This window comes from Symsagittifera roscoffensis, chromosome 2, assembly GCF_963678635.1.
Source record: "Symsagittifera roscoffensis chromosome 2, txSymRosc1.1, whole genome shotgun sequence".
NCBI lineage: Eukaryota > Metazoa > Xenacoelomorpha > Acoela > Convolutidae > Symsagittifera > Symsagittifera roscoffensis.
In genome coordinates, this window is record NC_087063.1 from 70,980,111 (window position 1) to 71,003,486 (window position 23,376).

Consider the following 23,376-nt stretch of genomic DNA (forward strand, 5'->3'; position numbering starts at 1 on the left):
ATCCCTCGCACCCAAAAAATTGCACCTGTTTAAGCGTAGTAACAGATTGTTTGACAACAAAATTACCACAGCCAAAACTTTTAAGCTTCGACGGATTGAAATTCGGTCATATGACATAAATATACACCCTATATAGAAACATGTGTCTATAAGCTAGTGCAATTTTGAAACAAGCAAACCATTCAGGAATTGATAGACACGGTCCGGTAATTTTATAACTGTGTTAGCAAACAGGCGCTTTGTTGCCGCCTGTATATCGGTCTCTGCTTTGTCAATAGGCGACGGGAGGGAACAGGACAAGCTCGTCCAAATCCCACGCCAGCTTGCTTCCTTTTATGCCTTGCAGCCAGTTTCTATTCCGGCAAATAGTAATCTTACCATTCAGTCTCGCTCTGAGGATTTTGGCGTTTTGTTGCCTCTACTATTTTCATATCTCGCCACTAATTTTACAAATCAAGTAAGTAATTCACTCTCTTCGTTCTCCTGTAAGAAACCACCGTTCGATATTATGTGAGACCATATTTCAACTATGACATTTCTTTCACTTCTCAAACTTCATTTTTTTTCGTTAATTTTTAGACTTTGACCTTGCAGTGACCTGTTATGGTTAAACTTCCATAGCATCAAATTCCCCCAATTAGTATTTTTGATAATATTACAAAAGTAACAATAGCAAAAATAGTGGTCTTTGGTTTGATTTCATAGAAAAAAATCGCCTTATAAAAACAGTAGCAACAATAACGTCCTATATAAATATAAAGAGATCTCTTTAAATATTTCCGAACCCACTTTTGAGAACTCATGATCAAGGAGCAGAAGAAAAATACAAAGTACTTTTTAAAAATTAATTCAGGTGACCAGAAAAATTTTGAAAAGGAGAAGAGGAAGCTTCAAATTTCATCTTATAAACGAATAAAATAAAACTTTCTTTTGCACGTTCCCCACCAGGTTTTTCTGACAGTCACCCAATTTTGCTTCAGAATACTGAAAAATTTTTTACGCGCCATTGAAACATCTTTTTAAACTTGAGCTCAAGACAACCATACTTTTTGAATGGTTTTTAAAAAATATCGTCAAAAATGGCTAGTTAAAAAGTCGAAATTAGTTTGAAAAAAAAACCACCCGAGCACAAATATTCCATTACTTTCGCTAGAAAAATTGGGACAAGAACTAACAAGCTCCTATTCTCTAAAATTAATGCTGAACATCAAAAGCCCAATTGACAAACTGCACTGAAACTTGACCACTGCAATAAAACTTGGCTCGCGGTAGGCGCTGCCCGCGCCGATAACTACCAGGCGCTTCCCCTAAAACATTCCGTGTCTCGATGCTGGCAAGCTCGCATATCATGCAAATATCAGGCCGATTGCAATAATTGCTGCGTTGGTAATTAGCCAATTTTGCATTGAATGCTCTAAACTTAATGTTTTTTTTTCTAATGATTCTGCATTTTCCTCACATGAAAATAGGTTTACGCGAAATGCTCACAGTTTGTAGTTTTTTCTTGGTAATAGGTATCCCGCGCTTAGAAAATTCCTGTGTTTGTAGAAAAATCACGTTCAACGTAAAAAAAAACTTAGAAAAGACGAGAAACAGTCAAAATAGGTGAAGAAGGAGGAAAAAGAGCCACCTAATTGTTTCTTCCAAGATATCAAAATTAATGTCCTTAGCTGGTATTTGTACTCTTTACAATTTGAACTATTTTTTTCGTGTCGTATAAAAACTTTGGTTCATTTGTTGCTTTTGTTGATGTCTTTTTTTGTTTCACCCGTGTTTAGATTATTATATTTTTTGCACCATGTGCTTGTCCTCATTTTTGACGTGGCAAAAATTTTGGTACTGAGCTGTGCCCCCATTCCTCGCTAGTATTTGCTTGCACACAATCTTTTCGATATCTTTTACTCGATACCACCTCCCTGATCATTAAAATAATAAGAATGATAAGATTAATAATAATAACCATAAGTAACTATAAAATGTCAGAAATACTTTAAATGTATTCTTCAGTGCATAAAAAATTTGTATGAATGCCGTAAACATTCAGGAGAGGGAGAGAAGTGTTGTTTCGTAAATTGCTTTGGGGTATTTTTCTTAATCATCTGCCTGTTTCCTTCCTGGAAGCAAAGAAAGAGAGCAGCGAGAAGGCGAGTATTAGTTGGAATTGGTGGTTAAGAGCCAGTCAGTAGAAACATTCAGGAAGAGCCTATCTCCTCTTTTCTCTCTCTCGCGCTCTCCCGCTCTCTCTCTCTCTCTTTCTCTCTCTCTCTCTCTCTCTCTCTCTCTCTCTCTTTCTCTTTGCTAATGAGCCAATCAAGACTGAGCCAATCAAGACATGCCTTCCAGATTAGAAAAACACGTTACCTAGCACCCCAATCTCTAACATGGCCCACAAACCCAAGAGCATTTTGCATTTCAATGCAATCCCAATAATGGCGAAGGAAATATATGAAAAAAAAAATAATGGGGATCATTCAAACGTTAATTAATGATTTATTTCATATTTCTGCTCTTTGCAGAGATTCTATGAAAGGCTTCAGGAATGTCTAAGCATTGTTCAATTGTATTATTTTCCACATTCAAACTAAATTATTTTGTTGAGCGAAGCTCTCTTTTGCGACTCGAGGCCGTTTTTTTGCGTCTAGAAGTTTCACGTGGTATCACTATAGCAGCCGAAAATAGCCAGCCTCGGTTATATTTGAAGCTAGAGCTCAAATGAGAGCCCGCCCTCACACACTATCACTTCGATGAGAGAAGATCGAATACACGACCTCTCGATCTCACCTGAAAGTCTTGCACCTTTGAAAACGTGCAATTATCGCGCAAGAAATATCGGATATCCTTAACAACCTCCCCCACCCCTTTATAATTTTGATGCTTTCTGATTGGTCGAAAACTTGACTAATTTTATCTACTTAACAACCTCCTCCCCCCTATAATATCTAGTAAAAAAACCTCCACCACTCTGAATAAAAACAGTAAATTTCAACTGAAGCTTTCTGTTGAGAATTTTAATTTTCCTGCGCGTTTAAAAATTCAATTAGTTGTTTATATACATGGAGAGTGGCGATCCTAAACAAAATTAAAAAAATTCTTCCGTATAAAAAATTATCGAAAACAATTTTAATTTTGCACAAAAAAGCAAGGCGGGTTGATTTCAGGTTTTTGAATCAAACCTAGATTAACAGAAGCGCTAGTAATAAGTATTTCATGCTACTTTTTCCTTAATTTTTTAGTTATATGTGAACACGATATGCAATTGTCATCAGACTTCAATTTAAGCGTAATCGGGACTTATAATGATAAGCTCATTTTTCCCTCAAAAACTCGGTGCATTACTGATATCAGCTTCATAGTTTTGTATATCTCCAAACATTTAATTCTGATTAAAGTGTATCCAGCAGTCAAAACAGCACTTCAAATCTCAAGGAAAGATGACCTTTTGAATGTCCTCACAGCCGGCATCAATGAAGCTCACAAATAGTTATACAATAAAATCACCTAGCATATAAAAAATTGACTTAAGCTTTATGATTCACATTTTTTGTGGTTCTGAGCGTCAAAAATTTTTTCTACTACCTAGAAAGGAACGCAAAAAACGATCATGAGAATTCTTACGCAAGATGAAGTATCATATCATTGAAGAGACATAGATTCACTTTTAAAGCAAATTGTCACAAAATTGTAAAACAAAAATTCACAAAATTAGTTTTTGCAACCAAGAAATTTTTTAAACCTTGATAGTCGTCTCTTTCCTCGCAAATTCTAGCAACAGTTTTACTTAATCCATGGATTTATATTTATCTTTTTTCTGTTAATGATGGCCAAACGTAGCATTTACGGACTCAAGTTTTGGAAAATAGAGCTTTCATAAAACATAATATAACAATGCCGTTTTTCTTTGTAATTTTCATGAACAATAAATGAGCGTTATATTTCTTATGTGAGGTAGTGTTTTCTACACCCTGGTCATCATCTCCAATAAGTAGAAAAAATTCAAACACATTTTCTTCACTAACGCAGCAATCTTGTTTAAGAAAAGCTATAGGTATTAGATGTTTTTCAGACTTTCGAAAAAATTAACGGCATAATTGTGCTTGATTTTTTTCTTTTTCCATAGAAATATGTACTCTGTATATATCCGTTTTCAATGGCTAATTTTAAACTATGATAGACATCAATGCGCTGATTTTGACATTGAAACAATTTATGTCTTCCGTTGAGTTATGGGTTTTGAAAATTGTCAATCTGATTAATTGTGTCAGCATAATGCGCTCTAAATTTTGGTTTTCTTTTTTTTTCTGTTGGCCGGCCCAATTTTTTTTCGAGGACTCCAATATAAATCTATTTGAAGGCGAAGCGCGTGCCAAAAAACGCGATTCTTTGGTTATTTTTCCAAAAAGCGCATCAAACGTCTTTTTCGGCCTGTTTGTTTCAAAAATTTGCCTGCTGCACAGAAAAGTTGGTCAAAATGGAGACTTTATAGTCATATAAAAGAGCGCGGAAAATCTATTTCGTCAAAGAGTTGAAAAAATCTAAATTTGACACATGTATGGATCTCAAAAAAGCAGTATCACAATTCAGCACCAATTAGGAAACTATTTGGGCTTTTTTTCACTTTTTCAAAACAACTTTAAAACTAGATGACCAAAAACTTGACTTTGACGCAGACAAAAATTTCCGGATTAAATAAAAAGAAAATCCTAGATTGTTTTCTGCCTACATTTTTGACATTTTTTGAACAATTTTTCAACTACAATTTTTCAAGACCCCAATTTTTCGACGCCCAAAATTACTCAAATTTACTCTAATAAAATGAGACCAGCTATATTTGGTTGCAATATGTTCAATTCAAGGCAAATTTAATCATTAACTGCTTAATTAATTTTTCATTAGGAAACGAAAAAATTTTGACCTGCAAAATTGATATAAACACTAGCAGGATGGAGGGTCGGGAGGGTTTTTGACGTGGAATGTATTTTCCATGCAAATTTAGGTGCTATACAAGACGGGGTGGAGTGATTGACAATGAATTAGTTTTGTTCGGATTGGTTTCAAGTTAAATCGTGATTCGTGAAAATATTTCAGTCGTGAATCGGGTTTCGAAATTCGCTCAGCGTCAAAAAAAATTAGTCTGGATACTTCATTTTTCAGACTGGTTTTTTCAAGAAAGTTCGGTGATGAATAAATAGTGTTCGAGTACCACCGGTATAGTTAAAAATTGACTGACTAGAGTTAAAGTAAAAAAAAATTAAAAGAAATGAAGAAATGAAATAAAAACAGTATCTAATTAAGAATTGAATGTCAAATTTAAAGTAAGTAGAGCACAATTCAGAGCAACTCCCAATGCAGGAAACATTTTTACGAAAAGGAAGGAGTAGCCAAATCACAGATGTACTGCTCTCTTCCTTCACCCCATGGGCAATAGAAGTTTGGAAAAAAAGTAACAAACTTACATCCTGGAATTTACAAGAAAAAATTTACTCATGTACTCGGAGATGTTGTGATCACAAATTAGAAAAGCTACAAACCATTTATTACAGATGTTTAGAAAATGTTAATGTGCAATTGGGGTTATTTATAATAAGAAAAAGACAATTGTTGAGAATTGATTATGTAAAAATGATTCACTTCTCTACAGTTAGTGATAAAAATTGGAAAGTTTCTTGACGGTTGATAAATCCTCTAAATAATGATAAAAAGTGCAAAAACTGACTGAATCACCAATGATAAAAATGAAAAACACTTTTGAGTTGTAGGTTTTCAAATGAGTCCGTTCAGGCAATGTTAAATATCTTGTGAAACGAGTCAGCTTCCGTTCTCGTTTCCGTGTAGATAACCAAAGAATTGTCGCTCTCCTGGTCCTGGTCATGAGTCTCCCCCTCGGTTGAAAACGATCCGGCTATTACTGTTTGAGTTCTATCGATAATTTCGGAATTGTTGAGTTCACTGTCGTGTCGCCTGCTAAGTTGAGTTGTGCGCCATTATCGCCCATTGGGGTTTTCGGAATTGTGAAGTTTCCCTGTCTGAGGGGTCTTAGAGGATGACGCCATTGTAATTAGAAGTTGGTCCGCATCCTCTTTCAAGTTGATGATCACCCTTGGTGATACTCGGTCCACAATTCTCCTCTCTCCAGAAAATTTGGGGGACCAGCGTTTCTCCTGGGTCTGGACATGTTTTGATAAGTCCAAAGAATTACAATTGGTCGTACAAGATTCTGAGCGTGAGTGGTTTGAATGGCAAATTCTAATTGAGTCAGTGACGGGAGAGTACATCCCGACGGGAGAGTACATCCGCAGGATGAGATAAAATATTAGCTCTATTTACGTCCGATGGATTTCTTGTGTACATATCGTTCTTTTCACAATGATTGGCTACCAATAGATTTTCCGAGACTTTTTTCACTGTTGCAATCACTAATGTTTTGTTTCAATGACATGTTGAGAAGGCTTGTCCAGAAGAAAGTCTTGAACGTACATCAGTAAATTCCATTTTTTCTCCTGTAATAAGTCTGATCTTGAAGTAAAAAGATAATTGTCTGTTTACCCAACAGGGCAATCTGCCATGCATGGTTTTTTCTATGATTTGCGTTTAAGGCAGACAGTGGGGCCTTACGATAGGTTATTCTTTCGAATTCTGACCCGTACAAATAATTTTAAAAATGCTCAGTTGCCCATACAACTTCCAGAAAATCGAGATTGTGTGTTGAATATTTAATTTCATGAATTTTTAAAACTCTTGAAGCAAATTCTACGAAGGGACTCAATGCTTTGTGTGTTGCGTCAGTTTGTAGTTTTGAATTCTTTTTTATGTCTAAATAATTGTTTTCAGTAATAATTACAAATTGCATTTTTAGCTCTTCAACTGTATTCGTTCCAATGATAAACTAATTTTTGGCTTAGCGGTGAGCAAAATGTAGACAAATTGGGAACAATATTAAAGTATTGGCTTATTGAGCCAATTATTGATCTGAATTTTGATATGTTTTTCGGATTCACAACGTTCGTAATCTAATCGTTTTTCCAACCAATGGTGTTACACACTTTTCTGAAGTTTTGAACCAAAGCCATCCTATGTCTTTTCGGAAGGAAATGCATTGTTTCTATTCAGCTGCTATAATCTTAATTTAAAAGACATTTATTCTTTTTCAAAAAATGATTTTGTGTTTGTCTAACGAACCGTTTGAGGATTTTAAAACGTCATCAATAAAACAGTTGGTAAAAAGAATAGTTATAAAAGCGAATCCAAGTCTCCTTGAAATTTATTTTTCAAATCTCCGAGTCGTTATAGAAATATATGTTCCAGAGGTTTCACCGCCCATTATACTAAATTGCATTAGCTGACGATACGCGTTTCTTAGATCAATGTTGTTCCAGCACACTTCGCCGGACGTTTTGTTAGAAAGTTGTGAAAACAATTTTGTTAAAAACAAAAATTTTTCATCACATTTGTTTAATTTGACAATATGCTCCTCCCGCAGCATCTTTTCCAGTTTGATATTCTTTTCATCTAGTACGTGTAAAAGTACTCTTCTACCTTTGGTTTGATTGGTTTTAAAGTGTGTGACTTTTCTACCCGACAGATTTTTTCTATTCTGTTGAGGAATCATTTGAAAAGGTTTGTACTGGTTGTTGGAAAATCGATAGGTTTCTGCGCAATTTCATTTCCTAGCATCGGTTGGTTATCGTTACATGGAAGTTTTTTTTTCTTTTCCAGACGTAAGGAAAAAAGGAAATATGTCGCAATTCCATCCATTGGATTAAACTCACATTGATTTTTTTAATGATGTTTATGGTATCGATGATGAACCCACAATACAAAATAGTGAGCGTGTTTTTTGTCTGCTGACAAAATATCACTCATAGATCCCTCGATTTCAGCTCAAAAATTTTTTAGCTCAAGCTTGTTTTGAGAAACTGACAGGACTTGCCGTGTCCAATGGAATAATCATATTTACAATTGCTTCCTTACGAAAAGCCTAATGTTTACAAGCATTTTTCTTTCGAGACCGTTATCATCGTAAATAGTTCTATTCTTCGGAACAAAACAATCGTCGTTGTCGCTGATTCCCCCTTCTTTTTAAGCGTTTATCACACCTAAAAATCTCTTCTTGTATCAAATGTGGTTCCACTGGGGAACATTGACGGTTTTGACCTTTTACATTTTCCTCCCGTATTTTACAGTCCGTTTTCTTGCCTTTGACTTAGATAATATTGCAAAATGACCCTTTGTATTTACAATTATTGTATATTTTTTTCACCCGGCAAAGGTTAAGGTGACTTTTCGTAAGTGCGTTATCGCATTTCAAACAGAAGTAAAATGTTTCTATATTCAATTTGGTTCTTTTCCCTTGCCTTTATTGTTGCCTATTGACAGGTTTGTATGTTTGAGATGACTTAAAAATCTTTTTTCATTGATGACTGTCTGGCTTAGTGCATCCATTGCATCCAAGGATTCTGATAAAAGTTTCCATTGGAGATCGCAGTTTCACATGATAAACACATTTCGTATCCATTCCTGATCTGTTTGTACTCCTATATCTCGAGAGCTCTTGCTAAGTCTGAGAGTGCTCCCCAAAATTGTTCGTAGGACTCTCCGTCCATCTGTTTTCTGCTTAACAATTTATACCGTCCGAAGGTGATATTTGACGGTTTCACGAATGCGGATACTAGAGGTCAAAGAAATACTGAGAAGGGACAGATAAACTTTCCACCCGAGGGTGTTTTTGTCTGAACGCTAATTTTCCTTGTGATCCTAAGGCCAACTACAGAACTGATTTGACCTTTATTCTGCCTCGTTTCATCTCATGCCACCAAACTTTCATTTTTCCTCCGCGACTTTCTTTGCTTCTACAATTTCCTAAAGTCGCATAATGTCTTATTACTGGCCTACCTAGCTTTCCTCTGTTGTTCATTTTGTTGATCCTGGTAACATTCAAGGATTCGGATTTCTGTCGTCGTCTTCAATGGTTTTTTCTAAGCTATCGATATTTAAGTCCTCTTTGCAATTTTGTCAAGATGGAACTCATCGATCCAGTTTTTCCATTGGGGAGTTCTACAGTATGATCTGGCCAAAAGGTTCGAACTCCCCGCAGGCTCGAATCAGTTGACTGCGCCTTAACAAAGAGTGTTCGAATATCACTGGTATATTTAATAATCGACTAAATAAATTTTAAAAATTAAGATGGAAAGAATTGAATAAAAAACTGAGTTTTTTCTATTCAACTAGAAAAGTGCCGCGAAATACAATGGACTTTGAATACACCTAAATTAACTGGTAGCTAACTTAGAATTAAAGATCACTTTTAAGGTAAGAAAAACACTATTATCAAAGGAATGTTTTTAAACGTTCTAACACACTATTTGTAAGTGTTAAATGGCTCAATCAACCTTTAACATGCAGAAAATAGATTTTATTCCGATTCCTCCGCTAATGAAAACAGTAGAAAATTTTGCAGAAAAAGCTAGAAAAATAAGCATTTTTTTCTTTTTGCTTTTATGTTTTTTGTAAAAACACCATTTCCATTGAATATTTGAATAGATAATTGTGGTGAAGGCATCTATAATATATCTCATTGGTATAGCTAAGCTTGTACTCTGGACGCGAGCTGCTCTTGGGTATTGAAAATGGTATCTTATGACCCCTTTACAAAAGCAAATCTCCGCTTACTAAAGGCTTGAGTGATAAATTTACCCTTTCTCTTCCTCGGGCGGGATACCGCTTAGCACGGGGCATCACCTATGTATAAAAGCAAAAATATCCAGCTAGTCAAAGAATCCAAAAGGCGGGGATTTAGTTGGAACTTGCGTTCTTAAAGCCTACTTCCAGCACAGCATATTTGCTCTGTACAGAAAAAGGGATATTTTCTTGAGTTAAGGACCGATTAGTAGAAACATTCTAACCAATAAACTGTCTTTTACACAGTCAAAAGTGATTCATTTTCACGCTTCAGTTCTTTCTAGTTTTTCAATTGCCATTGTTTAACATAATTATCCACAGTCATATGGGCGTGAGGTATTTCCCCTGCTTCATGATTGGGCCTATTGCCCGCTAGACTCGAAAAGTGAAAAAAGAAACAAAGTCTCCTCGCCCCAATTATGGTAATTGTTACCCAAAAATAGCAAGTATACCTACAATTATTCGCGTAAAAGTCTCGCTGGAGCTCTTTTTATTAAAGCGGATCTATGTAAAGGTGATTGAAACTCGCCAAAAACATAAAGGTTTGAGGTCAACTGAGCATCATCCCCATACTACCCCCCTCTTAAATAGAGGAATTGACAATTGAAACTTGTTATTAGTTATCTACTCCATCATTTTATTTGATCTGGAATGTAATCCATCATTTAATTTGAGTTAAAGTTGTTTAGTATTGCATATTAAACTTTCGATTATAATTGGCTGAATTTCCACTAAAAACCAAGTTAACATCCTCCCACAAAAATGCCTAGGGGGATTTTAACTTAAAAATTTTGATTTCAAGTCGATATGATACGAGGAAACCTGTATCTGTTTTGATTAAAAAAAATTATAAAAGCAAGTTAATAGGAGGACATATGTTTTGATCAGTATTGATATTCAAAATGCTCTAGAACAGTTTCCTGTAGCCTTCATTGTCTTGCCCTGTTTTCTCTTCACTTTTTGGTCTGGGGGAATAAATCTCTCGTGGCAGATGGACCGAATGACCGAAAGTTATATTAGCCAATCAGGATTGAGACTTCAAAAGCCTGAAACAAAGCGTGACATTTTGGTCCGAGATTGAAACAGTTTAAAAGCTTATGATTGGATGGAATATTTCTGCCGTTTGGTCCTTATGCCATGGTTATTTCCTCTTTTCTTCTTTTGCTTTGCCTGCTTTTCAGTTGGTTACCTCAGGGAGTTTCAAATTGCGCTTAAATTCCTTTCTTCTAATCAGCTAATCACTATTTGTGCTACTGCTGCTGCTGCTACTGCCTATTGCAACCCTCTCCTCTCTCTCTCTCTCTCTCTCTCTCTCTCTCTCTCTTTCGATCAGTCAGTCGCTTTCCTCTTTTTCATTAAGAGTGTGGATGTTGAAATATCCCAGTCTACTTTCGCGATTAGCTGCAACACTTTATGCTTTTTAGCTTTTCTCTTCTCTCCTCCCAATTTGCTCTAACCTGTTTCCTTCAATTTGAAGTAGAACATATTGAAGTGGTCACATCAGAAGAAGCACCACAAGTTCTCTTCTCTTTTTTATACTCAGAAAATCCACTCCGCTCTCAGGGTTCACACAACTGCGCCAACTCATTTTGCAGTTAGCTCCTTTGTTTCTTTGTTGGAACCCTTCAACCCTTCATTGAAGAATCTTTATTTTTAAAGCTCGCTCTTTTTTATGAAACAAGCTTGGTATTTACTAACAAGTCCAGGAGCAAAAAAAAATATTGACTATCGATTTGTTTTTTATTCAAATGAACTCCTTTTTTGCTCAACGTCTTTATTTTTCTGTCTGTTCTGTACCAACTTGAAATTTGTTTGCCAAACAATTTCAGTCGATGATCTGTATTTGTCATTTGGGCCAGCTAACCCATTATTATTGGTGTCCTGTTTTCATTCCCCCAAAATCTGTCCCTTTTTCCCGTGAGCTGTCCGATCCAACTAGTCGATACAAGCACTGCGGGGGGTAGGGTGAAATAGATACCCTTTCTTATTACTTGCCTGCAGGTGGTTCAAATTTTGATACGACTTACTTGTTAGTTGGCTCGTTTGTTTTCAATCCCACCGGTAATGGTTGTGCCCAATGAATCAAATCAACCCATTGCCATTCCAACTAGCATGTGTTCTTTTTTAGAGCATAATGTTGGTTTATTCGTGTCCCATGTGGCATTGAGGATTATTGTTTTTTAAGCATGTTGGTAAAAACACAAAGAATTTTCACGCTATTAAAAACAGACGCAGAAAACTCGAGATAGGAACGGATTTATTTTTACTGAAGCTTTTCTTTTTATGAAAATTAGTGTTCTCAAAAATGTGTTTTCTTAGTCAATTATATAAAATCCGATCTTAGCGGTCCTTTAATCGCTCCAAATTTATCATCAAAATTATATATCAGCCAAAGAAAGTACAAAAATCAGTCGTTCCTTAAAAAATATGCTACTGCTATCAGATTAAATCCTCGCTGATAAAGAAGGTCCTTTTAAAATCTTTTTTGTTGACTACATTTTAGGACAAGATATTCACTCTATTCTATTGTTTCATTTCAAAAATAGAAGAAAAAAGATAGTAACACTTTTTTACTTAAGTCTTTCATTTTGTAAAATCTAATTTTCTGCCATGTCACGATTGGTTACCATCAAAAACAGAATTAGACTAATCTATTGCAACGGAAAAGTAAAATGTGCAAAGATAGCATTAAAAAGAGAGGAAATAGTGTACAAATTTCACACCATCTGATGACAAAAATCACTCAAGTGTTCGAAATTGATCTTAAAAACTGCATCCACAGTTATCTGACTTACAAATTGTATTTATAATGAAAAGAAGAAAAGAATACTAAGAAAGCAGCGCCGTTTTTCAACCAGGTATCGTGCTGACTTGGGACATGATTTCTTTGAATTAAACACTCTATAACTTTCTTTCATCATTAGAATATTATTTGTGAGCCGGTAATCCGTCCGCCGCTTTTATCCTCCCGCTCTGAGTTGTCTTAGTCTTCTGTTTAGGTTTGTGAAGAAGCGTGTTTTACGGGGTTCTCACTTTCCATTCCAAATATTTACCAACTCCGCCATAAACATCAATCATGATTACCGTGACTATATATGAACCTACAATGGAGAACGGAGGATAACCAAGCCATAGCAATCTAATTTATTGGACATCTTATATTTCTACCCGAATTTATTTATAACTCAATTTCTTTAATCCCAAATATTGTCTCCATTGTTTATCTCAATCTCCATCAGTCGGAAAATGCAGATTTATAGTCCATAACCCAATTTCAATCGAACCCCCTATCGATTTCTTGGTACTGTTTTATCCTCCTGCATTCATTCATTCGCTCTGACTTACTTTCCTTGATTCGATTTTATAACCATTTATCCCCCCCCCCCCCCCAACTTATCTAGAAATGAATTACTTTCTACTGGTGCTGCTTACAACATTGGGGCTTCTCATTTCTAGAATATGCGCTGACAGTAAGTCAATTTTTTGTTACGATTCCTAAAAAAATTCAATATTGAATCAAGAGAAATCATATCTAAATTCAAACTGCGACCTCTACAGGTTAAATAAGTAAATAAGACCTTTTTTGATCATTTACTCTCTTGCATTGAAGTGATCAGAAAATATAGGAATGGATTTTTTGTCACGCAGAATCATTTTAAAGAACAGTTTTAGGACATCAATGGGAATATAATGTTCATTTTAGTCGTGTTTCGCATTCCATGATGAAGTTTCAAAAAATTGCTTCAGTGTCGAGAAAAAAAAACATTTTGAATAATTAATATTTTTTGATAGCAAGTCAGCTACTCCCAGACTGTTTTTACTTTTTTCTCGTCAAATTTTTTAATCAAACAAATCAAGCTAGAACTGCTTATGCAAATGTGAAAAAAAATGATTAAAAAAATTTTTGTTGCTATAGATCTGTAATCAGGAAGTCAAAAAATTACAGCATCAATCTTGCAAAGTAATGCAACTTGTTCCTGGAAATTTTCTGGCAAATTTGCTGGCTTTTTTGTATGAGACCGCAAAAAAAGAGCAGGTGGTTTCTGCTCAATAATTACAGACAGAAGTATATAAGCACTGTAAACAGTGGCGGATCTAGGATTTTCTCGAAGGGACGGACTTTCGAAAATTTTTCTAAAAAATTTTCGGCCTTTTTTTGGTCGATCAAATTGGTTTTTTGGGCACACCCAGAAAACTATAAAGACACTATTTCGAAAGTATTTTGAGCCGCAGGCAAATTTTTGAAAACAAAACATGTTAAAAAGGCCGTTTATGGGCAGTTTTGGAAATTTTTACCAAAGGCGCCTCTAGAAAAATTGTAGGGTTGCTCGGCCGAAAATAAATATCTTAAAATAAAACCAAAGGGAGATCCTTTGGCTGGTGAGGGGGTCGAAGCCCTGAGAATGCACGAACGGACACCCCCCGCCCCACCTTAAATCCGCCCTTGACTGTAAAAAAGTCTAACAAAATTTGCTTCATTGAAACAAAAATCGAGTTAAACTTTTCCATTTTCTTAAAAAACTTCTTACCGTTTTCTTTTTTAAACAGTAAAAAAATTCAAATCAAAATTTAGTGTTTGTTTTTTTTTTTGCTTTAAGTACAAGGTTTAGATTTCTGCAAATCGTGAGCAAAAATTGGTTCTATTGTCTTTCCATTGGTTTGTCGTACGAAAATGATTTCAAGCTAAACTTTTGTCAGAAAACTTAGCACAATGTTTTTAAAAACATTTTGCATAATTTTTCGGCACTAATTTATTCCAACTTTTTTGATCACAGATCTATGATCACCAGAGTTTGGATTGATTGATCTTTTTTTCTCTTTACTTTAAATATCATTTTAAATAACTTTTACTATTTTGTAATGTAGCCACAGCTATTATTGTTCCGACTTTCGATACGAAAGTAACGGAATATTTGTGCTCGGGGTGGGTTTTTTTTTCTTCAGACAAATTTCGACTTTTTAACTAGCCATTTTTGACGGAATTTTTTTATATCATTCGAAAGATATTGTTGTCCTGAGCTTAAATTTGAAAAGATATTTCACCTGTGATCTTTTTTCGTAAAGTTATGATGGTTTAAAGATTGCCATTTTGGCCATTTTGACCAATTTGGGACAATTAACGCGCGATATAATTCGCGCTATTAACGCGTAAGCGGAGATTTAATCCGTCTTATAAATCGTTCCAAATTGGTTGAACGAAGCTTATTTGCATAATTGTCTTGTTACAAGGAACGAAATCTATCATTTTTGTACTTTATATGGCGTGTGGGGTGATGATTTTCACAAAAAGTTTCAAATTTTAGAAAAAAAAAATTTCATTTTTTTATTTCATTTAATTTTTTAAATTTTATTACTGCTGCTCCATAAACCCTAAAAGGCAGTCGGAACATTCAGGGCTTCGCCCTAATACGAGCAGTCTTGTTTGTTTTGTTATATTTTTGTAAGTTCATTGAAAACGTTTTTTAATTTTTAATCATGCATGAGTAGAACTATAAAAACCTACATGCAATGAATCGTTTTTTCTTTAGACAATAAACTTGTTTTTTATCTAACTTTTAATTTTTGTGAAGTTATGAGAGTTTGAATTTGGTTTATTTGAAAATACCAATGCGAGCCAGGCCCCGGAAGATTCTGCCAGCAACAGAATTTAGCAGTATTGGCAGATTTTATCTTTTAGAGCAGAACATTTTTTAGAGCAGCAGATAGAACAGAATTTCAATCAGAAGGCATAATTGTCGGTTTTCTCAAAAATTTTATAATAAGAAAGCTGCAATTCTAGTCTCGGAAATATAAATATGCTCTAACCGACTAAACTTATAATAAAAACTGCACTTTTTCTCAACAACGATAAAAAAAAGAATATATTTGCGACCCGTGACTCTTCCAATCAACTATTTCGCTTCCTGAAAACTTTCTGCTTGTTTTTCAAACTGATTTGTTTTTCAAAAAGCAACAAAAACAGTATTTTTTTAAATAAACGCATGAATAATGAGAATTTTCACAGAGCAAAACTTTTCTATGAGGCTGCAGAATTTTTCTGTGAGGCTGCAGAATTTTTCTGTGAGGCAGCAGAATTTGCTGTGCACAGCAGCAGAAATCTTTGGGGCCTTAGTGCGAGCAATATTTCAAACTTTTCTAACGCGTGGCGTATGCTGAGAGTTTATTCCACTCAGCATTTAATCCAAACTGAATTTTCGCTTAACATTGGTCTAAATAACGAGGCGGGGCGTAGCAACAAGCATGTGTGCCTATTAACATGCGGTAATTGATGGGGGACACTTGCCAAAACTTTTAATGAGTGTATAAAGCGTTTGATTTGTTACAATAGTATAATTTTTTTCACTGGTAGAAAGATTCAGCAAAAACAGCACGCAGTTTAATATCGCAAATTTGAGTGAACATATCTCGAAGCAGGTAAAGATTCAGCTGCAATCTTTTAAATGGGCGGCATGCTAATCGACTCACAGGCGGTCCCCTAATGACCCAGAAGATGATAAATATATCGCTTCCGAATGTATTCACATTTTTTACTCGCAACACTTAATCTTGAAAGTTTATTCAAACTTAAAAGAAAGTAAAGCTAATTCATCCAAATAGGTGGCAATTTACATGCAACTATTTAATATGTAAACTCTAAATCAGGATGGTGGTCAAAAAGTCTATACTTTTTAACGAATTCCTTAAGGAATCACAAACAGGTCCCCACTTGTCAACTGAACAAAATGAATAACTTTCCCCTTTAGCCCAAAAGAACTATCCCCCCGTCAATGAATGACCAATTTATCCTTTTGTATTTTTAAATAAATTGGTTCAAAATGGTGAATTCTGATTGGCCTATATTCTCAGATTCAAATGAACGATCTAATCATCCCCTTAAACTGATTTGGGGTACAGAGATAGTTCACTTGATCCGTCAAGTTCATTTGAAACCTCAATTTCGTTCTTTCTTTTTCATTAAAAATGCAAAACAGACAAAATGTGACAAATGAGAGCCCCTAGGAGATCAAAATCAGATCCCTCTAAACATATGCAAATGTTATGAAGGTAGCAGTGCAATTTGTAAATTGAAAATCGCAGTGCAGATCTAGATTTATTTCTTCCGGGCTCGAAATATCTAAATTCTGTGTTGCATATGTACTTAAATTGGTAAGATACATTTGTGTATGTGGGCTAGCTGGGCAGAGTTGTCTTTATTGTGTGTTGCATTGTTCTGCCGGTGGGTACTTGTGTTTACATTTGGTAGCGTTTCGTTTATGGTCGCATTTATAGCCCCGCAACCTCGGGCATACGGAGTGCGATAAACAATTGAAACCGAATGTCAAACAAGACTGCTGGTATCAGGGCGAAGCCCTGAATGTTCCGACTGCCTTTTAATGTCTATGGAGCAATTTGTTTTCTAAAAATTGACGAATTTTTCAATTAAAAATTTTTTTGAGACCACACGCCGTATTAAGTACAAATTGATACATTTTGCTCCTAGCAATATAGCAATTATGACAACTAGTCTGCTTCAACCAATTTGGAGTGACTTTAAGGCCCTGAAGATAACAAATCCGCTTGCGCATTAATAGCGCAAAAATTTTGCGTGTTATTTGTTCCAAGTTGGCCATATTAGCCATCTTTAAACTCCAATTTTCAAGCTTTACAATAAAATTGTCACAGGTGAAAAACCTTTTTAAATTTGAGCTGAAGACAACCAACCAGACCTTAAGAATGATATAAAAAATTCAGTCAAAAATTTCTAGTTAAAAACTCGGAATTTGTCTGGAAAAAACCACCCCGAGCACAAATATGCCGTTGTTTTCTTCGAAAATAGTCAAAACAATAAAATAAACGCATCAAGAACACATAAAAACAAAACTGCTCTAATATGAGCATAAACCATATGTTTCGACTGCCCTGTGAGGATTCTAAAGTTGCTTTTGTTGGGATTTATCTCTCAGAGAAAAAATTTCAACATTTTAAATGTTTTTTTTTCTGTCATTCTTCCCCCACTACGCAATGCTAAGTACATAGTAATGCGTTTGTCATATACTAACTTAACGCATCCATTTTCACAAATGGTTTGCTGCGATTCAGTTGGAAAGCTGTGAGCCATATTAGCTGGCCGCTCATAGGTTACATGAACAATTTCAATTGCGCGTTAATTATCAAAAGTTAGTCAAAATGGCTTTTTTCTAAGCCCTTCAGAAAATCGATCTCACGTAAAAAACTTTTTTTAAAATTTTTAGCTCGAGTTAACAATATCTTTCAGATTGTATTAAAAGAATGTCTAATTTAATCTCAGAATTGGAAAAAAAACTGCGCTCGCAAGAGTATTTAGTCAGTTTCTTCAAATTTGGATCAACGAAGTGAACAAGACTGCTCGTATATCAGGGCAAAGCCCTGAATGTTCCGACTGACCTTTAATTCATATCGAATAGTTCTAGGGAAGATAAAATATTGAAAACCTATAAATTTTGGACAAAATCAAAGTGTGAAATGTTGAGTCGTACGAAAATAACACGACCGATCCGATTAGCTAGCCTCAATTCAATTTGGAACGATTTTGCTGTGCGGGATAATTCGCCACGTATAAAAAAGTCGCGTTACGCTCTAAGCAAAATGAAAAAGTTCTTCAATGCACGCATAAATTAGTCCGGAACATGGCTATATTAGCAATTTTCAAAGCCCCAGAACTTTACACGAACTAGTTTGAGGTGAAATGTCTTTTTAATTTTGAACTCAGGAAGTCTATATATTCAATGGAGTATAAAAAATTTTGACGAAAATTATTATTTCGATCGGAAAAAAATGACTGAATAAAAAAACCACACCGAGCATAAATATTCCGTTTTCTTCAAAATGCGGAACAAAAATTGTGGTCGGCAAATTAAATTGTAGCCTTGAAATTTCAGCCTAAAAAACTGCAAAGCAGTCACAGGTTTGAAAGTCTGAACAACAAAAAAAGATGTTTTTTTTTCGTTATCTTATTTTCAGTGGCAAAAGATAGTTCATCGTTAGTAAATTTTTGCGTAAATTTCTACAACCATACAAAAAGTGAAATCAACTTAGCCACCTTTCTTCCCCGAAAATTCAGGAATAAAAAAATCTCAATTGAATAGTTTTAGGGAAGATAAAATATTGAAAACCTATAAATTTTGGATAAAATCAAAGTGTGAAATGTTGAGTCGTACAAAAATAACACGACCGATCCGATTAGCTAGCCTCAATTCAATTTGGAACGATTTTGCTGTGGAGGATAATTCGCCACGTATAAAAAATTCGCGTTACGGTCTAAGCAAAATGAAAAAGTTCTTCAATGCACGCATAAATTAGTCCGAAACATGGCTATATAAGCAATTTTCAAACAAACCCCCAGAACTTTACAAGAAAAAATTTGAGGTAAAATATGTTTTTAAATTTGAACTCAGGAAGTCTGTAACTTCAATTGAGTATAAAAAATTTGGACGAAAATTATTATTTCGATCGGAAAAAAATGAATGAATAAAAAAACCACACCGAGCATAAATATTCCGTTTTCTTCAAAATGCGGAACAAAAATTGTGGTCAGCAAATTGTAGCCTTGAAATTTCAGCCTAAAAAACTGCAAAGCAGTCACAGGTTTGAAAGTCTGAACAACAATAAAAGATGTTTTTTTTCGTTATCTTATTTTCAGTGGCAAAAGATAGTTCATCTTTAGGCAATTTTTGCGTAAATTTCTACAACCATACAAAAAGTGGAATCAACTTAGCCACCTTTCCTCCCCGAAAATTCAAGAATAAAAAAAGTCTCAAATGAATAGTTTTAGGAAAGATAAAATATTGAAAACCTATAAATTTTGGATAAAATATTGAAATTCTACGAACTCAGGAAGTCTATATCTTCAATAGAGTACAAAATTTTTTGGCTAAAACTATTATTTCAATCGGAAAAAAAATAACTGAATAAGAAACCACACACAGCATAAACATTCCGTTCTCTTCAAAAGTCGGAACAAAAATTGTGGTCAGCAAATTGTAGCCTTGAAATTTCAGCCTAAAAAACTGCAAAGCAGTCACAGGTTTGAAAGTCTGAACAACAATAAAAGTTTTTTTTTCGTTATTTTATTTTCAGGGGCAAAAAATAGTTCATTGTTAGTAAACTTTTGCGTAATTTTCTACATCCATACAAAAAGTGGGATCTACTTAGCCATCTTTCCTCCCCAAAAATTCAAAAATAAAAAAAATGTCAATTTTGGTCTCGTTTTAACAATTTTAGGCCATTTTCATTGATTTTGATCAAAATCAGTAAAAATAAGACACGTAACAAGCGACGTAACTGTTTTTCAAATCAAAAATTTTTCATTCTGTAGAGTACATAATCTGTATAAATTTTGTATATAATCTTTTCCAAAAATTGCACTTAAAAACAGTTTTTGTCCAATCAGTTTTATATAATTAGTTTCAATGAGTGTAAATTGCAATGGGTTGTAATCGATTTGATAGTCAATCAAATTTTTAAGTATTGCACAAAATTACCATAGTATTGAAATGTAAATTTTAAATGCGATACTTGATTAAAATTTTAATTCTGCAAATACCGAAGGCGTGAGTGTATGTGTTTGTGTGTGTGAGGGGGGGGGGGGGGAGCCTTATAACAAAAATTAAAAGAGGATTGGGTTGTGGTGCTGACTTATAGTTCCTCGTCTGGACAAAAATTTACATCTAATTTAAATTTCTCTGACGAGCGAAAAGTTTCTGAGCTTTTTGAATAAAGATACTGTCATTAGGGCAAATCAGATACGGAAACCCTGCCCTTGCCCTTAGAAATTCCACCAATTGTCATTTGGAGGAGGTCCCGCACTTGGCTACAATTTTGTGCAATTAACCGGAAACGTTTCTAAAAATGCCTTCGGAGCCAAAAATTTGCCCGATGGACAGGGCGCGCCAAGAAATTTGTTTTTTTTTGTCAAAATTACGCAACAGACTATTAAACCAGATTCATTTTTGTTTACTTTTTCCAGTTATCTCGAACATTGGCATGTGAGTTGACTAACCATGCTAACAATGTGAACAGATTTGGTTCGCATTCAATTTTCGTGAGATCAACGGTAAAATTGATTCGTATAGAAGATAGCCTTGATTTGTATTTCTAGATCTTCGATCATTTTGAAAATTTTGTAAAAACTTCAAAATCCTGATGATGCAAAAAATGTGCGAAAACGATTAAAATAAAAATTTAAAATTCTTATCATGACATGTCAGATTTAAAAGCGTCCCAAAAATTTTTAGAACTGAGACAGACTAAAAAATCTGAGAACTTCAAGGAAAAAGCTAATAGAGTTTATGCAATCTATTATGTAATTACATTTGGCTCACTGTTTCGTCAAAAAATGTACTTATTCTTGATCTTTTTGTTAACATTTTTCAAAATACTGAACCCTGCCCTGCTGCGGCGCACAAAATGCAAGAAAACCTTTGAAGTAGCTTCAAAAAGTGTCAAAGTACAGCAATTTTGTTTACCTCGAAAACTTCCTGTGAAATTTATTGCCAAAATAGGGTGTTTCTGGAGAACTCGGAAGTTTATTTGGTCTTCCTGCATAAATCGTTTAGAAAATAATTGTTTCGAAAGCGTTGTTGTTTTGAAAATACCGCGGAACATGGAGTTTACCCTTCTGTTTATGACCATACCACAGTTTTAACATGGGTTGCAGACAGACTTTTCAGTCAAAATTAGGACGCAGTGGTTAATACGGAAGCTAGCTAACTCTTGACAGCTATCAATTTGCGATACTGCTTCTAATAACATTCTATCCCCCCACGAAATCTCCCGCCCGGTTGGAAATTCAAGTGCAGCCATAAATTCAGATGATTGTACTCAAGTGTACTTTATTATCATGATTACCAAATGTGCCCCCGTCGATTTCATCTTCGCCCCACACTGATCGACACATCAAAGGGGTAACTTCTTCTTTTATCGGTCTCTGTTTTGTCATTCAGCACTCGATTGATTTGATTAGCTGAGCTATTTTTTCTTTCAAGCTAAAACAACAGCTAACCAAGTCCAGTGAAATGAAAAGCAATCGATCAAAAGAGATCACGAGACCAATTCGCAGAAATCGAAATCATTGACACTTGCTTGCAAACAAGGGAAACCGGCCGCAATGAAATTTCATGGATACCAATCGGTTATAATTGATTTTGATGGCCTGTCTCCATAAAATTCTAAAATAATCAATTTTATAATGGATTATTAATTGATTGTAAATCAAACAAAGTAGAAACAATTTTAATCCATTAAAATTGATTATAAAGTATTATAATAGAAAACCAGCGGATTTGGGGGGACGCCCCCGATTCGACTCCCTACCGACACAATGTTTCCCTCCTTTGTACTATTTTCATATATCCATTTTTGGCTGACGGACCCTAAAAGTTTTCTAAAGGTGCCTTTGGCGCCAACAATTACTACATTTGAGGGGGAAGCGCGTGCCGAAAAAAGCGAGCGCGCGCATAAATATGCCAAAAGGGTCTTTTTACTGCTTTTTGAGAGCTCGGAAAATCAATTTATTCAACCTAATATATTTTTAAAGCAAGAGTCTGGATTTTCTAAAACTTTTTCATACGTATATAAAACATGAGCGTTGCAGTCGGTAAACTGAGGCTTACATTTGGCTTGTACTAAAAATTGTTGTGTTATTTTCTTCTTGTATTCTTCACATTGTTTTCGCACTGTGACCCCCCTCCCCCCACCACACATTCTTTACACAAACTGATTTTACAAGGTTAAGTTTGAAGACCAAATATCCCGGTTCGAGGTGCTCGATTTTTGTTTTGACTTTCTCGACCAAAAATTGGTATGTTTCGTTCGACTTTCTCGGCCAAAGAAAAAAGCGTTCGACTTTGTTCGATCCCGCATAGATGTGTTTCGGACTTAACCATCAAAAATGGGTATATTTCGACCGTCTCGGCCAAATTTCGGTACGTTTTGACTTTCTCGAGCAAATAATGGTATGTTTTGACTTTCTCGACCCGAGAAAAAAAGAGTTCGATTTTGTTCGACCCAGTTCAGATATGTTTCGACTTTCTCGACTGTCTCGACCAAAATTTTGAAAAATATATAAATTTGTTCGACCCCGCATAGATATGTTTCGATTTTACCCATCAAAAATGGGTTATCTTTCAACTGTCTTTACTTTCTCGACAAACTAAGAAAACTTTGCTATATTTTTGGCACCAAAAATTTCAAAAAATCTGCTCGACCACATTGATTGTGCTCTACCTATGTTTCGAATTCTCGGCCAAAAATGGGGATGTTTCGATTGTGTTTGACATATGTTTTGACTTTCTCTAGTTTCTCGTCTATCAAATAACATGAGTGATTTGACAACAAAGCTCTGAGACCGGCCTACTGATTTTATGTCTCCTAGCATGCTAATGTAGAAAATTTGATTAGACCTGTTCCTTTTTTAGATAATTGCTTGCTCAAACTTGAAAATTTGATTGGTGCTCGTCTTCATTAAACATTTTTTATCATGTAAGCAGACAAAAGATGATTCGGTCCTCAATTTTTGGGTGGGAGCAAAATGTACAATTCAAAAGCCAATGTAAAGATCCTGGCCAGAACCAAAATTTCAATCAAAATGAAAAAATGGCGAATTTCAAAAGACGCATTTTAAAAAGCTCTTTTTAAGAGGTGCAGAAATTTCTATCTGGGCACTAAATTTAATTTGCTGGCGAG

General features: G+C 35.0%; 1 protein-coding gene across 6 annotated transcripts in view; it reads left to right on the forward strand.

Moving 5' to 3' along the window:
• The window catches only part of LOC134840418 (uncharacterized), a 71,007-nt gene that overhangs the window by 15,436 nt on the left and 32,195 nt on the right, over positions 1-23,376 (forward strand). For 2 of the 6 annotated variants that reach the window (XM_063856201.1, XM_063856203.1), the window contains exon 2: positions 12,675-13,145. In XM_063856201.1, the coding sequence (XP_063712271.1) occupies positions 13,079-13,145 (67 nt within the window). In that variant the 5' untranslated portion in view covers positions 12,675-13,078. Of the gene's footprint in view, positions 1-359; positions 458-10,186; positions 10,218-10,970; positions 11,705-12,662; positions 13,146-23,376 lie in introns of those variants that run through there. The other 4 variants (XM_063856199.1, XM_063856204.1, XM_063856200.1 and 1 more) reach the window with 4 other exon arrangements.